The sequence below is a fragment of the Prunus avium genome, chromosome 8 (assembly GCF_965620075.1).
Source record: "Prunus avium chromosome 8, drPruAviu1.hap1.1, whole genome shotgun sequence".
Classification (NCBI taxonomy): Eukaryota; Viridiplantae; Streptophyta; class Magnoliopsida; order Rosales; family Rosaceae; genus Prunus; species Prunus avium.
Genome location: NC_142291.1, coordinates 22,065,842 through 22,083,687, shown reverse-complemented (window position 1 = coordinate 22,083,687; position 17,846 = coordinate 22,065,842). Strand labels below are relative to the sequence as shown.

Sequence of the window (17,846 nt, the reverse complement as noted above, 5' to 3'; positions counted from 1 at the left end):
CTGCTATTTATTCTCTTAGTGTATAATTTTAAATTGACATATTCACTCACCCCCGCGCCCATTTTGTCACATGACATTTCATGTTTTTTTTTTTTTTTTTTTGGGTTGCTATATGCAATAAATAATGCGTTGGATTTTTAACTTATTTTTATAATTTTTTTTTACAAACATCAAATTCTATTTGTAACACAATATATATATATATATAAAGTTGGTTTATTATTACGTAACAAAAGTTGGTTTTCTTTTTTAGGTCATTTGAAAACTTGTATAAGTAGTTGAACAAAATAAAATTTGTTTTCTAGAAGGGTATTTTGGTAATCAAATTGGTTTTGATTCTGATTCTTCAAAATAGTAAACGGTTTTTATGGGAAACGGTTTTATTTTTCATTTGATTCTTGACAGTCAGTAAACAGTTTAATTGGAATACTAACCCGATTCATGTTTACCGATTCCTATATATCGATATTTCAAGAATATGTCTTAACGACCAATGGTTAACAATGGCTCTAATGGGTGGTTGAATTCATTTGGGATGTAAGCAAAACTCAAATTGGAGAAGAATATGGTCCATGGGTTTCCATTATTGGAACTATGTTTCTGTTTATTTTTTATTCTGATTCATATGCTTATCCCGATTCTTTATTAGTAAACATTTCCTAAAAGATCCTACGACCAGATCTGAATCTCACACCCTCATGCATGGCAAACTCATTTCCTAGGGTTTCTCATCACCCTTTTCTTCCTCTAATTTTTTTTTGTTACATGCCATTTGGTGAAAAGGTCAAAGTAGTAAATTGAAATTAAACCTAACATTTATTTAGTTACAAAAGGAAAAGCCTAACAGCATAATAATTGCGTTACTTCAAAGATGAAAACCAAAACAGAAGTTCAAAACTAACAAAAATAGAAAGCCCATCAAAGAGTGGAGAGAGATCCCAAACCTAAAATGTTGGAACTTGCTAAAATCCTTGGATATTTCATTAAGCTCCAAAGTTGTAGCAGATTGTTATGAGTTATAAGAGGAATAGGATACAAATTGTATTAAATCTATACCATTTTACAAGGTCAATGTTGAGATTTGTTTAGGTCCAAAAAATATAGGGAAGGTCCAAACATATTCAAGTCCGATTGCATCACTTTGCTGCAAGAGAAGCTTAGCCCCGGCACACGGAGGCATGTCAAACACAACATGTAACCTCAAGAATTTCCTATGCATGCACTGATATCTGTGCAATGCCAATCAAGACTTTAATTCGGCAATATATAGAGATCACTTTAAACTCACACAATTTACTAATCTCGGGCGCTCAAGCTTACCCACCCTATTGCTTCATCAAATGTTATTTAACATAACCCGAAGCCATTGTGTTACAAGCCCTAACCAATGCGACGTGGTCCGAACATGAGGACACATTAACATGAAACACTTGGAGCATCCACAGTGACACAATTTGCATCAAAAAACACGGGGTGTGGTGTATTTTTGGGGATGTAAAGCTATTTTTACATTCTCTTTACACCTCCAGAGGTTGTAAATGTGGTTTTTGTTTCAATGGGAAAGATATAAATCTAAAGATGTATAATTGTTTTTTTTTGTCTTAATTCATTTTTGTGTTAAATTTTTTATTTTGTGTTAACTTTATAAAATTAATTTTGTGTGTGTTAGGTTTATTTTATTTTTTTCAAACAAATAAACCTAAAATTATTTAAATTCGGAGAAGATATGATTTCATCCATAGAAATATTATCAAAAGAACAAGCTACTCAAAAAAAAAAAAAACCTATTAATTAATTGATTAATTATGAGTTTCACTGTAGAAGCATAATCAGCAACAATGAATTATTTTATTTTCTGTGGCTGCAAATTAAGTATGATGTTTTGTCTAGCAACTACTCTAGCCGCGTGTTTTGGGCAAGTGGGTTTACATTCAGCCTTTTTGCTCACTTTTGTCCACATGTTCTCACATTTTCTCATGTAGGCTCCACCTGCAAGAGATGTAAAAAAGGATGTACATGTGCATCTAAATTTGCGTCTCACGATTGAGATGCAAATTTACAATCATTTTCACCTTCCCATTGCAGGTGATTCCGATCACAAATAGTGTATATTTAACATACACCTCATTATACAACCCCCCATTGAAGGTGCTCTTAGTGATTTCTCTTCTTGTTAAACCAGCCGAAAAGCTTAAGTGGGGCTCAAGCTACATAAATACACAGAACTTGCTTAGTGAGTTCTAGATAGTGTGGATGATTATAAAGGTCCATAAAGCTCATTAAAAGTTCAAAAGATTCGAGATTTTGGGTTGCTTGGGCGCACCAAAACCCAAGCCCACTTTCTTGAGGCCAACTACATGGGTAAGGAGAGAGAATTTACTAATGACCCATTTTTGTGAACAAACCAGATTTGCTTGAAATTCAAACTTGAGCAATCAAACCTCAACTTGCATGGGTAAAAGAGCCACCAAGAAACCATAGCCTTCAAACTTTGGAAAATGCTAGAGGCACCAACTTTGGGCACCAACTTACTCACCAACTCTCTAATAGAGCGTGGGACCCGTTGTATTGGCGGGCTCCACCTCTATTAGAGAGTTGGTGAGCAAGTTGGTGCCCAAAGTTGGTGCCTCTAGCACCACCCTTAAACTTTTGTGTAAATAGGATCTTTACCTTTACAAGCTCACATAGGAAAAGACGAAGAAAAGCCAAGATGGAACTTTTCCAAGAAGGGAAGCCTTTGGAGAGTCCAATTTTCTTGTTCCCTTTTTTCCTGTGCTCACCCTGTTTCCCCCTTATTCTTCTAACATGTGTCCTCTTAACTAACAGAATGTTAACTCTGTTAAGTCTCTTAATTTTTATTAAAGTTTTATAAAATAAATCGTTCATCTTTATCTTCCCTTTTATAAAAATAAAAAATAAAAATCATTCATCTTCTCTGCAACCAGCACACCTCAGCAATAGCCCCCTCTCCTCGTCACTACCCTAAGCCTCCCTTTCTCTATCTTTGAATTTCTGCACCATATCAAGATAGTCTGAACTCAACCCGACCTCTTCTCCCACTTCGAATGCTTCATCAACCACTGCCAGCTCTCTCTCGTTTTCTCTGTTTCCATTTTTTTCTTTTGGATTATGTAATGTCTTTAAAAATTGGTTCTTTGATCAGTCGATCATCAACGAGACAAAGCCTAAGAACAATCATGCCTTAAGATCACTACAGAGAAAATGAAATTTAAAGTTTTTTAATTCAAAAAATTAAAAATAGTAAATTGAGTTTAGACCCATAAAATTCATTTTAAATCACCTACAACCCTTTCCTTTAGTTTTCTATTTAAAATACCCAATTTTTTCAAATAATACCCGATGACTAGGATCTAACTAAGCAAGTTACCTAATACAACTTAAAATCTGATTTATTGTATTTTTTGGATTTCAAAACTACCCTATTTATGACTTAATGTGTTATGAGGGGGTGTAACTAATGACACACGTTGAATTTGGAAAGATCTCCAAATGGTTGTAATGGATGTAGGAATTAATTTAGAAACTTATTTGAAATTAAATACTAAATTCAACATTAACGTATTAGTAATTTATTTTTGAATTAATGTTGTTTTCCTTTTATGGATTACGACTAGTAATCTATTTAACATATTAGTAATTTAAATTCAATATTAAATTTAGGAATTAATGTTGTTTTCGTTTTATGAATTATACAACTAGTAATATATTTTATTATAGTTTTATGAATAATAGTGTACATTTTAATTATATTGAAAAATAATTTGATAATCTATTTATTGTTTGTTTTTTGAAAAACTTTTTTTTTAAATGAACCTATTTTTCTTTAAATAAAGCACCTATTACTTGTTTTATGAAAAATAATTTGATCATCTTTTTTATTGTTTATTTTATGAAAACAATTTTTTTTTTAAATGAACCTATTTTTTTTCTCTCCAAATAATGCACCTATTACTTATTTTTTTAAAATTATTTAGTCATGTATTTTGCATTTGCTAGCAATCGTCATCATACAATGAACGTCTCTCTCACTTAACCCTTTCAATAGATGCAAGTAGGTGTAAGAACATCATTAGAGAGAATGGAAGAAGAAAAGAAGGGAGATAGAACATCTTCTACTCGTACTACGACTGGGATAAGACTCACCCATCTCAGTATTATGATAGCAAGTACTTTCCATTGATTTTTCACCATTGCCCTTACACCCTTTTGTTTCTTGAATGTTTGATGTTTCAGTGTTAAATATATAGTATAAGATTTCTGGGGGTAGATACCCTTATGCATACTTTTAGAGTTAAAGAGCTTCAAATTTATATATTGTGACTTTTGATAAAGGAGAATGATTTCTATTATCTTTTTTAATGTTGGGCTAATAAATTTTCATAAAATATATGGGTTTAGGGACACCCTTTGGAAGGTACTACGAATTTTATTTGAACGATATAAATCATTTATTTTTCAAGTCTTTATCCATAAATCATCCTTGTAAAAAATTAGACAAATTAAAAACCGTTTAGATATCTAGTTGTGTCCAACAAAATCGACGAATATGGTGCTTCAAGAAAGCACTAAAATTACATGGTCAAATGATTTTTTTCAAAAATGATATTTGAATGAATATCTAAAAGATCGACGTTAATATTCTTGAAATATATTGTGGAGTAACTATACAAGGATGTTCCTCAAATATACATAGGTCAGGATTAGGAGACACATCATAACACACATTTTGACACACTTCTTGTGTCATTGGATTTGACCACATTGGATGCCTAAGATTATTTTGATATTATACATTTCTTTTCTTTTTGCTTAAAACATTATTAATGTTTCTTGGAAATACAACTCAATTTTCCCTCTCCTCTCTCCAAACCCTAAAAAAACAAAGAAAACAAAAAGTTTTTAGTAAAAAACCCATTTGCATACAAATACCCATATAAAGCATATTTGAAGAGAAAAATTCAAAATTAGCCACTTGTCCTTTTTCAATTGGTTCTGTAGGGTGCTGATTTTTTCACTCCCCTTTTACCCACTTTTTAAATAATTTTTGCTATAACATACAAGAGAATGTAAGTGGACCAAAAATAAATGAGAAAATCAACTTCCTATATTTATTGTTAGAAGTGCAAACAAGGGCTTCATGAATTTCTTCTCTGCAAGTTGTAAGGCCTGTTATTTTTCTTTAAGTGCAAGCTTGAAAAAGCCTTCTGACATATAAAGTAAAATAACAATGATGAAATAAATTGAAAAAGCCCTATTCCATTTCCATTTTGGAGTTTATGCTATGAGGTTATTATTGACAAATTTCATTATGTTAAATATATTTTGTACGGCGAATTGAACAACAGTCAGGATGGCCGAGTGGTCTAAGGCGCCAGACTCAAGTTCTGGTCCTCTAACGAGGGCGTGGGTTCAAATCCCACTTCTGACATTTGGTATATACATTTACACAATTTTTATTGCCTTTTCCTATTTTAAAGGCTGCGTGAAATGATGTCATGAAGTGACTATTTTTCAGATGAAAGAGAATATATATATTTTTTATTACAAGCGATAGTCTAAATTAGAGGGGGCGGGAGATTTCTCTCACACACAAATGATGCCATGGGTTCGATTTATCATCTATTTTTGTTAGACATCAATTTAGATTCACATCAATGAATGGTAAACTTTAACTCACTAATTATACATCTGAACCGTGTCCATTTTATTGTGTCGTGTTGAAAGTTGTCAATCCGAGGATGAAATTTATCCTTGCGAGTAACATGTGGTCATCGTATTTGCACTGCTGGAGCTTGAAAATTTGAACTACAGCTGATGTAGGACCTAATTGCTGGCCCGAAAATGTTTTTTCATTCATGTACTTTTTTATGCACCTTGTAACAAATCCCATACCTTGTTTGGTTTTACCAGATGGAGAAGAACAAAAGACAATATGAGAGAATGAAAAGGGGGAAATAATGGATGTAAGCTTTCAATATTTTGTCTCTTCATAAATGGATCTCGCAAAGCAGAAAGCATACAGTAATAAAATGGACCCCAACTATTTTACAAAAACAAAAATGTCTCCAACGTTTACCACGAGTTCTACATAAAAGGCACTCAAACTAGTTAGCAGTTTACAAATAGAAAGGAAAACTTATCAAGCCATGCTATGCTGCTCATATATCATACATGGCCAAAAATTCTAAGCAGCAGTTTTTGACTTCTTTGGCACACGATAGCCACCAACCACACAAGCATGGTCACGCTCGAAAGGTTCAAGAGTGACTTGTTCCATAGGCTTAAACTGATCTGCCTGCAGTCTCTTCACCTCCTGTTGGAACACTGCTTCCGCAGGCGAGGTTGAATCAATGCAATTGGCCTGAAATGACAAACCACATTTATCAAACACTAGACTATGCAGCGAGAGGCAACTTTCCACCATCTAACTTGACTTAAACGAATATAATAGGCTAAGGGACTTCGTGCTTATGACAAAGACTACTGAGAATTTTGAAAGCAAACCTTAATTGAGATAACAAAGTGACCTCCAGCCTTGAGAAAATATGATGCATTCAATGCTACAATCCTAGCCTGCAAAGATCATTAAAGAGAGCAAACAATTTTCAGATGCAAATAACTTAAGGGAGCTACGAGAAACCAGTGGAAAGAGATTGTGGCCAAGCCTAAGGCCTCAACCCCGAGGAGTGCCTTTCCAACACCATCATAAACATTGACGTGAAGACCACCAGAAAAACAAGAGAGAGAGAGAGAGAGAGAGAATGATAAGGAAAGCAACACCACAAAATCAACTACTTGACATCAGGAGCATCAGAAACTCGACTTACATCACCCATGATGTCTTGAAGGGGAATCCGAGTACTTCGTCACATGCTCAATATAGTAGTAAACACAAAACTTCTACAAATACATTTTAGGGACATAAAGCAAAAATAAATAAATGCATGACTCATTGCACAAGGGGAAAACTATCCAGTATCTAGCTCCAAAACAAGAATGGGTAGAACAAGTACATACAAATCCTTGTAAGCTTGCAAAAACGACTAAGCATGAGAAAAGATTGTCATGACACACTAAGCCAATGAAAAACACACAAACAGAAAGGACATTTCAAAAGACAAAAGCAGTATGCATCAGAAAACTCGAGCTCACATCATACATGACATCCTGAAGGGGAATCCGAGTTAACTCATCACGTGCGTGAAAGATAACACACAACAGTTATGCTTTATCAAAAACACAAAAAACCAACTCAGATAATAGAAAATACAATACAGGTGATATTAATTAGCAAACCCGCATGAAGTATGGAAATCCTTGAACTTGCAAAAGCCTAAAGAAAAGGCTCTGCAACCAGCTCAACCAAAGAGTACCACCCCGAGTCTCTCCAAATTTAATGTTAGTTACTAGCAAAGACAAGAATTGCAAAAAACAAACCTGATCAGGTTGTGCAACATCAGAAAATATTACATCAACCATGCCAACAAGCATACGATATTTAGCTGGATGTCTGGCATCTTCAATAATGGGTATAACATTCGTGCGCTTCTTTGCCATGTTTACCAAGTCTCTGCCACTTCTATGAGAAAACTCCACTGCATAAACAACTCCAGTCTACAAAAACAACAGCAGTTATAAGAATCTATCTCAGCTTAACCAATTTAAGAACTGCAGTATTACAAACACTTACGGGGCCAACAATGTCAGACACATGAGACACTGTGGTGCCAGAAGCAGCCCCAAGGTAGAGAACACGAGCACCAGGTTTCTTCATCAACATACAGAAACAAAGAGATTATAGACTCATAATCTTGGATAGAAAGTAGACAAAAGAGAATGGAAGAAAGCATGGAATCAAAGCTTACAATCCATATATCATCAACACCACCAAGAATAGCTGCAGCCAACTTAGAACGGAAAGGGTTCCAAATTCTATATTCAACTTTTGTTCCATCCTCATTCTGAATGGAAGAAAACACTTTAAGGTGAACAACACAATACAATCACATTCATCAACCATGAAATTAAAAACTGCAAGACACAGAAGTAATCCCTAATGTTATTGCTTTGAACAAATTGAAGGTAATCCCTAATGAAAATCAATTGTGTTGAAGGCATTTAAATAAGAAACGAACGAAAGAAACCTGAACAGATATCCTCTTCTCATTGTAGACAGCTTCCCCGGGCACCATATTCTTGGTAACAAGAGCATCTTCTTTACCCTTGGCAATGAAAACCCCTTCATGTCTGTGAGGCTCGACCACAACTTTGTTTCCACCCTTCATTCCTCCCCTTCCACCACCACGGCCTCTTCCTCCACGGCCTCCACGATCACCACCACGGCCTCCGCCACGGCTTTTAAAGGCACTACCACCTCTGTCACCGCCTCTTCCACCACCAAACCTGCCTCCTCCTCTTCCACCTCTCCCTCCATCACCTCTGCCCCTGAATCCACCACCACTACCACCACGGCCTGCACAAAACCCATAAAATTATAAGGGCTCCGGCTAAAATTTCCCAAGAATAACAACCATAAACTCAAAAGTTAAACAACTCAGAAAACTAAGAACCGAAATGAAGAAGGAATAGTAAAGAACTGAAATTTTATTTATATTGTGTTCGATAACAAATTACCCAAAAATAAATCGATTCAGAAGAACCAAATCAGAAGCATACGATGCATTTTAAACAGACTACACAGATAAATCATATTTTGCTTTACCTCGCGGAGGTGCCATCTATGCGAGTGTTGTGAGAAAACAGCTTTGCTATGGTCTATCAGATAGAGAGAGTGAGGAGCAGCGAGAATCTGAGGAGGCTCGACGAGTGTGTATATAATGTGCGCTTTAGGGTTTAGGGTTTTTGATGTTACTAGGCACTTGGCTGCCTGTGGTGTGGTGATAATTTATTTACTCAGCAGTAACTCGCTGCGGTAACTCAGGTGATAACATTGGGCCAAAGTTGCCCAAGCGGCTTCTTTTACTCAACCCGCTATACGTAGCCTAGAAAATGGAGCATTATAATAATGAGGGGGTTATGTTGGGGTCAGGATCCAGTGAGAATAGCTATATAAGAACATTATATGAGAACACCATTGGATCTAATCTAACGGCTCCGCGAAAAACAATTGTAAGTGAAACAATTGTACTAGAATGAGGCCCTCACCTCAACTTGTTCTCTCTCTTACCTCCAAAACTTTTTCGCGAAATTTTTCTTTCCCTGGCGCCATTTTTTCCCGCATTGTCTCTTGTCCTGCCCTTGAATTAAATGTAGATATTTTTGCCCCAAAATTATATTAAAATACTGAAAGCAATCAGCTTTACCCATCCCAGTTACCCTTCCAGTGGACTTTTCGATCTCCATGAAGTACATCCCTCTTTTCTCATCTATCTTTCCATCTACACCCCATTTCCTTGCTTCCATTTCTATACAAAGCATCACTCCTCTCATCTTCAGAAATTTTTCCGCCATGGCCTCCTGGCCCTCATTGTCCAATCCCTCTAATCAGTAAGTTCCGCGAAACCCACAACATAGATTCTGCCTTTCAATTCATAGAAATTTATTCTCTTTATTAGTAATTGATATCAAATTGTGTACATGAATATGTTGGAAGAGAAGCTGCTATTAGAAAGAGTAGCACGGGCTCCCAATTTAAGTTCTTGGTTGCTCCTATATATGCCTATGTTCTTCCGTGCAGTAAGTTTTGCAATTTTCTCAACTTTTTTTTTTTCACTTAATTGATTTTATCGATATTTCCCATCTGGGTCTTGTGCCCCTTCAACAATTTTGTCTGTGGATATTTGATTTTGCAGGTCGACTCTCGCTGGGTAAGAACTCAGTTGTACGGTTACCATTTGTTTACTTATGTGTTGGTGGGAGCATTTGCTCTTGGCTTTTATTTGGTATATCCTTTTTCTATGGTGCTATGCTGTTGAAAATTCACCATGCTAGAAGAAACGAAAAGTTTTGATCATTGCATATAGCTTGTGAACTGAGGTTTATAGTTGGTAATAATTAGTACCTTGCTTAGAAACTGGAACTAAAGTTGATAGATCTTAGTATTTTCTGCCACAAGTTTGGATCTTTAGGGATATGCTTTTGCAATGAGTGGCTATGGAATATGAAATGTTATAGGATGTGTGTGTAAATTACATGGGGCAATTTTTTGGATCGTTTTTTGTTCCTGGATCTTTTAGAGTGCCTATAAATGAGTGTGTTCACCCGTTTTTGTTTGTTTCCTATGATGGTAGGGTAAAGTTCCCCATTAATTCGAAGACCATGGTTTGGTCAGCAAATTAACTTTCTTTATGTGTCGAGCGTGCCACTGTTAGCAATTTTTGATTCTAACAGACTTGGGAATAAGAATAGCTTGCGCCCCAAGCTATTGACTTTGAACAAACGATTGTGAATTTGGGTGAGGAATATCTCCCAAGTAAGTTCTTTTCTATGCCTTAGACTGGTAAGGACTTCATAATTTATCTAAATAAAACTGGGAAGTAAAGCAAAAATACAAGTGTTTGAAAATAAAAACAAGTTCAAGGAGAACTGTTTGAAATACAGTAAATCAAAGGAACTGCTAAGTCCGGAAATACATCAAAATATTGGACTTCAAATTCTGCCTGGAATGCCATTTCTGAGACTATTTTAGTCAAGCTGGACTGCACTGGATTGTGTGGCTGGACTGGACTGGACTGGACTGTCAGGCTGGACTGGACTGGCTGCACCTTCAACTAATAAATATTAGCTGGAAATCGATACCAATGTTGAAATTGGCAGAGCTATAATCAAGTTGAGTTGTGAGTGGCTGGGAATTCTGAGCAGAATCTCAAGGATAGCTTTGAAGGTCCTTGGTACCTTTGTTGGCTTTGCTTCTATTGAAGGCTAGAATGATCAGTGAACTGATTGTTTCTTTTGTATTTGTTTTGTTGATTGTTGGGTGTCCTTTTTTCAGCTCTCATCCCTTGTATTTATAGGAATTTTGGTTCCTAAAAATATCTGGATAATATCTCCTGGATAATATCAGTTGTGATGAATATCTTTTCCTTGTAACTTGTGAAGAAAATATCCCTCTTTTGAAGGCACATGGATGTTTTGCAGAGATACTCAGCATGCTTTCTCTAAGAATTCCTTTTGAATACCTTCTGGCCATTCTTGTAACTTGTGCTTCAAAATATCTTAATTGATGAGACCACACGGGTCTGTAGTTCCTGAGACTTAAATGGCTATAGGAGATAACTTTTGCTTTTACCTTTCTATTGATATGGTCTTGAGTTAATGAAGGTCAGACCTCAAGTTTCAAAATATGTAATCTGGGAACTTGGGAAAGCTATTTTGGCTTATTTTATCTCTTGGAATGATATGGGCTTCTTTTCCAATTTTTGGCAAGTGGAGCCCGAATGGCCAGTTGGGCTGATGAGTAAAAAATAAGTCCAAATGTATTTTGGCTAGAATGGAGAGTTTGGCCAAAAAGTGCAAATTTTGGTACAAACAGAGTGTAAAATCTGTACTATAATGATGGAGGAGAAGGAATTTCTTCCTCATTAAAGTAGCCAACTTTGTTCTTTATCTGTATATGTACAAAACAAAATTTAGGCATGGTCTTTGTCTATATTTTTTATTGCCACTTTTTTCTCTTGTATTTGGTTCTTTGTATGTATTTCTTTTTTCTTTCTTACTTTTGATAATAGTGTGAGTAGTATGATATGGGTATCATTTCTGTATCTTAATGTGTTGATAATAATGTGAGTTGGTACCATTTGTGTACCTTAATGTGTTGATAATAGTGTGAGTGTGTATCATTTCTGTATCTTAATGTGTTCACAATAGTGTTAGTATGTATCATTTATGTACTTTAATGTGTTGATAATAGTGTGAGTAGGTATCACTTATGTATCTTAATGTGTTATTAATAGTTTGAGTAGGTATCATTTGTGTACCTTAATGTGGTGATAATAGTGTAAGTTGGTATCATTTTTGTACCTTAATGTGTTGATAATAATGTAAGTAGGTATCATTTCTGTATCATAATGTATTGACAATAGTGTTAGTAGGTATCATTTCTGTATCTTAATGTGTTGACAATAATGTTAGTAGATATCATTTATGTATATTAATGTATTGACAATAGTGTTAGTAGATATCATTTATATATCTTAATGTGTTGATGATAGTATCAGTAGTATGGATATGGGTATTAGGTCTGTATCTTCATGTTTTCGTAATAGTTTCAGTATATCTTATGTAAACGGTGTATGTTGCAGGTATAAAATGGAATCTGGGTTTGAACTATGTTTCACAAAGGCGAGTACAGTCATGTAATCAAGCAATTTCTATGTATAAACGTCAGTATTAAAATTCATAATAAAATATGGGTCATAAACGATTCAAAGGATTCACTAGAGCTTCAACATCATATTTTTATAATTTTTAAAAATTATAAATTTTACAAATAATAGAGAAATGACACAAGTCAGAATTGCAATGCAGCATCATTACTTGTTTGCCACCAAAATATTTTTCGTAAACACTTCAAAAGGATTCACCAGAGCTTCAACATCACTTCATTTATTGTTCACTAAAGCTTCATGTTCGCACCACTTTGTAAAACCCAAGGGAAGGTATCGTATAGTAGTGTAGCTCGGAAGTCCGAGTGTCGTATCCACAGAGAGCGGTGTAAAGATAACAGAGCTGAAAAAGAACAATTATGATTGAAAAGTATATTTATGCAAGATTTGATTTAGAGAAAATTTAATTGATTAAAACACTAAGGCATTGGGGTTCCACTTTTAACATAAGCATGCAACTCTTAATAATTTGATCCACAAAATATTTTCCATTGTAGTTGTTCAAAATAATTAAAGCTCTTTTTAATTTTCTTTAGAAGTATTCTAAGCATAACTTGTACCATTGGCAACAAACTATCAAAAAATAATCTTCATCAAAATTCTATTAATCTTTAGTAATTCTCTTCTCTTTTAAAAGCATGAAAGTTTTTACTACACAATGGGAAAAACATGATTGAACCCATGAAATAGATTATCAAACATTCATCAATTAATTAAAAAGAAAACTACAAATTCCATTTGAACAAAAACTACAAATTCACATTAAAGCTTAAGTTTGGATCAAACTAATAACAATTACACACTCATATTAAAAGCTTTCTCCCTAGCCTTAGCTAGGGAGTTAGTTCCCCATAATAAAATAAAACTAAAAACAGAAATTAAAACTTAGAAAGATGGAGGGAAGAGAGAAAGCTGAAGAGTTGTGGAGCTTGGTGTGATTTTACAATGCCATAGCTCCTCCTATGTATAGGAAAATGGGAGCAATTCTAAATTTATCAAATCCCTCCATTCATGAATTTAATATGTATTCCACTTGCCATCAAACCAATTGCCAATTTGCTTCATTTACTTATTCCATAGTGTTGATGACTCCATTCTCCAAATTCTTCATCTTTTTGTTTCATTGGTTGCTCCATCCATTGCTTCTTTTCTTTTATGCCTTGGTGTGGCACTAATCTTCATCATTCATTTGGTCATTCCCAACTACAAATTGTTTAATGCCACCAAGTCTCCCTTTGATAATTCTTCAACCTTGAGATAAAATAATGAAATCATCATCAATTATGTAATGGGTATGTAAGCAAGTGCAAAAGTGAAAAACAAACCTAATTAACTAAAATTGTAAGAAAATCAATTACTAACAAATATATTTAGGGATAATAAATGTGATAGTTTATGTGCTCATCACTTCATAATATTAATTTTATTTTTTGACTAAGAAGTCTTCATTAGCACTTTTATGAATGCTTTAAGATGAACTCAAAAGGTGTAGAAAGTTTCACATTGAGTTTGTAGAATTTTTTGGTGTGTATTTTTCTGCTATTTAATGAAATACTATGATTTTTGGTGTGTCATCAGTGCTTCTAACGAGCATCATTTTGCATAGCGCCACATGTCATCAGAGTTTCAATTTATGTATGTTTATCTTTAAAAATTCACAAACAATTAATTAAAAAATCAAAAAAATCCATCCTTAATTTCTACAAATTCCATGCGACATTATCTTCGATTATGATGCGCTACATGTTTGATTTTAAACAAATTCCAAATAATTAATTCAAGTTTGCTTCATTACTAACAATAACACTAAGTTAAGATCACTCTTCATCACTATAACTCTTCCCCCAATTATTACTTCAAATTTCCCAATGTTAAATTTTGATTTTCTTGCATCAGAGTCGAAGATAATGTTACAAGGAATTTTTAGAAACTTTCGGTGTATTTTTTTGATTTTTGTAATGAATTTTCTTCAATTTTTTAAGATAAACTAAAAAAAATGAAAAAATAATAATACATGGCGCTACGAGATACTGACACCCATTGAAAAAGCTGACGATGCACACATCGGGCACTGCCATGTGTCATTCTCTATTATTTATTACTATTTTTCAATATTTTGAATTCCAAAAATCATAATAAATTTGAAAAATTCACTAAAAAAGACTCCAGACTTCTTGTGACATTTCCAACAATTTTTGAGACTTAAAATATAATTTTGACTAAGGGAAAAATTCAAATAATTTCACAAAGTCAAGTTTGCTTCCATACTAACAATGACACTAAGTTAAAGATCAATAGTCTTTATAACTGCAACTCTTCCTCCAACTATTACTTCGAATTTAACAAATTCAAGTTCTTATTTTCACGCATTAGAGTTGAAGATCATGTCGCAAGGAATTCGTAGAATTTTTTGGTGTATTTTTCTGATTTTTTTAATGATTTTTTGTGAATTTTTTAAGATAAACTCACAAAAATGAAACATTAATGACACGTGGCGCTACGAGATACTGACACCCGTTGGAAAAGCTGAGGACCTAGCCATCAAACACTGCCATGTGTCATTCTCTTCCATTTATTACTATTTTACAATGTTTTGACTTTCAAAAATCATAATTAATTCGTAAAAAATTTGAAAAATTCACCGAAAAATACCACAAACTCCTTGCGACATTTTCTTCATCTTTTCAGTTGTAAAATATAAATTTGAAACATAAATAATTTAAATAATTTCTCGAACATAAGTTTTTTCATATACTACCTATAACACTAAGTTGAAGATCATTACTCTTCCTCACTATAACTCTTCTTCCAATTATTACTTCAAATTTCCCAAAGTCAAATTTTGATTTTCACACATTAGAGTCGAAGATAATGTTGCAAGGAATTCATAGAAATTTTTGGTGTATTTTTCTGATTTTTTTAATGATTTTTCTTGAATTTTTTAAGATAAACTCACAAAAATGAAACATGGATGACACATGGAGCTATGAGATACTGACACCCGCTGGAAAAGCTGACGACGCACCCATCAGTCGCTGCCATGTGTCATTATCTTCCATTTATTTCTATTTTTCAATATTTTGACTTCCAAAAATCATAATATATTCATAATATATCTAAAAAATTCACCAAAAAATACCCCGGACTCCTTGCATCATTTCCAACATCTTTTGAGACTTAAAATATAATTTTGACAAAGAGAAAAATTCAAATAATTCTACAAAATTAAATTTGCTTCAATACTAACAATAACACTAAGTTAAAGATCACTAGTCTTCATAACTATAACTCTTCCTCCAATTATTACTTCAAATTTCCCAAAGGCAAAATTTTATTTTCACACATTAGATTCGAAGATAATGTCGCAAGGAATTCGTAGAAATTTCGGTGTATTTTTCTGATTTTTTAATGATTTTTCGTGAATTTTTTAAGATAAACTCACAAAAATGAAACATTAATGACACATGGCGTTACAAGATATTGACACCCGTTGGAAAAGTTGGGGACCCAGCCACCGGACACTGCCATGTGTCATTCTCTTCAATTTATTACTATTTTACAATGTTTTGACTTCCAAAAATCATAATGAATTAGTTAAAAAATCTGAAAAATTCACTGAAAAATGCAACAAACTCCTTGTGACATTTTCATCATCTTTTCAGTTGTAAAATACAAATTGGACACATAAAAAATTTAAATAATTTCTTAAACTCAAGTTTTTTCATATACTACCTATACCACTTAGTTGAAGATAATTACTCTTCCTCACTACAACTCATCCTCCAATTATTACTGCAAATTTTTAGAGTTTCACATATTATAGTTGAAGATCATGTCACAAGGAGTTTTTAGAAAATTTTGGTTCTTTTTTTCTGATTTTTAATTAATTTTTGTGATTTTTGAAAGTCAAATAAACAAAAATGAAACTTTAATGACACATGGCGCTACGGGATAGTGACATCCGTTAGAAACTCTGACGATGCAGTCATCAAATGCTGCCACGTGTCATTCTCTTCCATTTTTTTTATTATTTTCAAATTCTTTAACTTCCAAAAATCACAAAAAATTAATAAAACTTAGAAAAATACACCAAATATTTTAACAAACTCCTTGCAACATTATGTTCGACTATAATGCGCAAAAATTAAAATTTGACTTTGAAAAATTTGTATTATTAATTGGAGGAAGAGTTGTAGTGAGGAAGAGTAAAGATCTTCAACTTAATGTTACAGTTATTGTAGCAACAAACGTGAGTTTGAGAAACTATTTGAAGTTTTTTATAGGTCAATTATATTTTAAAGCTTAAAAGATGAAGAAAAACTTCACATGATAGCGTCTGATGGCCGGGTCCTTAGCTTTTCCAACGGATGTCAGTATCTCGCCATGTGTCATTAATGTTTCATTTTTGTGAGTTTATGTTAAAAAATTCCAGAAAAATTATTTTAAAAATCAGAAAAATACACCGCAAATTTTTACGAATTCCTCGCTACATTATCCTCGATTCTAATGTGTGAAAATCAAAATTTGACGTTCAGAAATTTAAAGTAATAATTGGAGGAAGAGTTGAAGTAATGAACACTAATGATTTTCAACTTAGTGTTCTTGTTAGTTTGGAAGCAAACTTGATTTTGTGAAATTATTTGAATTTTTCCCTTAGTCAAAATTATATTTTAAGTCTGAAAAGATGTTGGAAATGTCACAAGGAGTCCAGAGTCTTTTTTAGTGAATTTTTCAAATTTATTATGATTTTTGGAATTCAAAATATTGAAAAATAGTAATAAATAATAGAGAATGACACATGGCAATGCCCGATGGGTGCATCGTCAGCTTTTTCGATGGGTGTCAGTATCTCGTAGCGCCATGTGTTATTATTTTTTCATTTTTTGTGAGTTTATCTTAAAAAAATTGAAGAAAATTCATTACAAAAATCAGAAAAATACACCGAAAAGTTTCTAAAAATTGCTTGTAACATTGTCTTCGACTTTGGTGCAAGAAAATCAAAATTTAACATTGGGAAATTTGAAGTAATAATTGGGGGAGAGTTATAGTGATGAAGAGTGATCTTAACTTAGTGTTATTGTTAATAATTAAGCAAACTTGAATTAATTGTTTGGAATTTGTTTAAAATCAAACATTTAGCGCATCATAATCGAAGATAATGTCGCATGGAATTTGTAGAAATTAAGGATGGATTTTTTCGATTTTATAATTAATTGTTTGTGAATTTTTAAAGATAAACACACACAAAATGAAACTCTGATGACACGTGGCGCTACGCAAAATGATGCTCGTTAGAAGCATTGATGACGCACTCTTCCAAAAACCATAGTATTTCATTAAATAGCTTAAAAATACACCCCGAAAAATTCTACAAACTCAATGTGAAACTTTCCACGTCTTTTGAGTTCATCTTAAAACATTCATAAAAGTGCTAATGAAGACTTCTTAGTCAAAAAATAAAAATAATATTATGAAGCTTTA

General features: G+C 33.4%; 1 protein-coding gene and 3 non-coding genes across 4 annotated transcripts; 1 reads left to right on the top strand and 3 right to left on the bottom strand.

Annotated features, from left to right (window-relative positions):
* Positions 1–5,365: 5,365 nt before the first annotated feature.
* On the top strand, positions 5,366–5,449 carry TRNAL-CAA (transfer RNA leucine (anticodon CAA)). Its single transcript has one exon. It is a non-coding gene; the product is annotated as a tRNA-Leu (tRNA).
* A 536-nt stretch (positions 5,450–5,985) lies between these two features.
* LOC110752924 (rRNA 2'-O-methyltransferase fibrillarin 1-like) lies at positions 5,986–8,903 on the bottom strand. The gene is made up of 7 exons (XM_021953689.2): positions 8,744–8,903; positions 8,166–8,494; positions 7,887–7,982; positions 7,712–7,789; positions 7,459–7,635; positions 6,526–6,594; positions 5,986–6,382 (listed from the first exon to the last, which is right to left on the bottom strand). The coding sequence occupies exons 1-7, from the start codon at positions 8,757–8,759 to the stop codon at positions 6,206–6,208; spliced, it is 942 nt and encodes a 313-aa protein (XP_021809381.1). The 5' UTR covers positions 8,760–8,903; the 3' UTR covers positions 5,986–6,205.
* On the bottom strand, positions 6,828–6,897 carry LOC148292321 (small nucleolar RNA snoR60). The gene has a single exon (XR_015827260.1). It is a non-coding gene; the product is annotated as a small nucleolar RNA snoR60 (small nucleolar RNA).
* Positions 7,151–7,223, bottom strand: LOC148292320 (small nucleolar RNA snoR60). The gene has a single exon (XR_015827264.1). It is a non-coding gene; the product is annotated as a small nucleolar RNA snoR60 (small nucleolar RNA).
* Positions 8,904–17,846: the final 8,943 nt, after the last annotated feature.

Excerpts from the sequence above, each read along its gene's own strand:
- LOC110752924 (XM_021953689.2), bottom strand. Across the intron at positions 7,983-8,165 it reads AGAAGAGGATATCTGTTCAG|AATGAGGATGGAACAAAAGT; the intron begins GTTTCTTTCGTT and ends TCTTCCATTCAG. Across the intron at positions 6,383-6,525 it reads ACTTTGTTATCTCAATTAAG|GCCAATTGCATTGATTCAAC; the intron begins GTTTGCTTTCAA and ends TTGTCATTTCAG.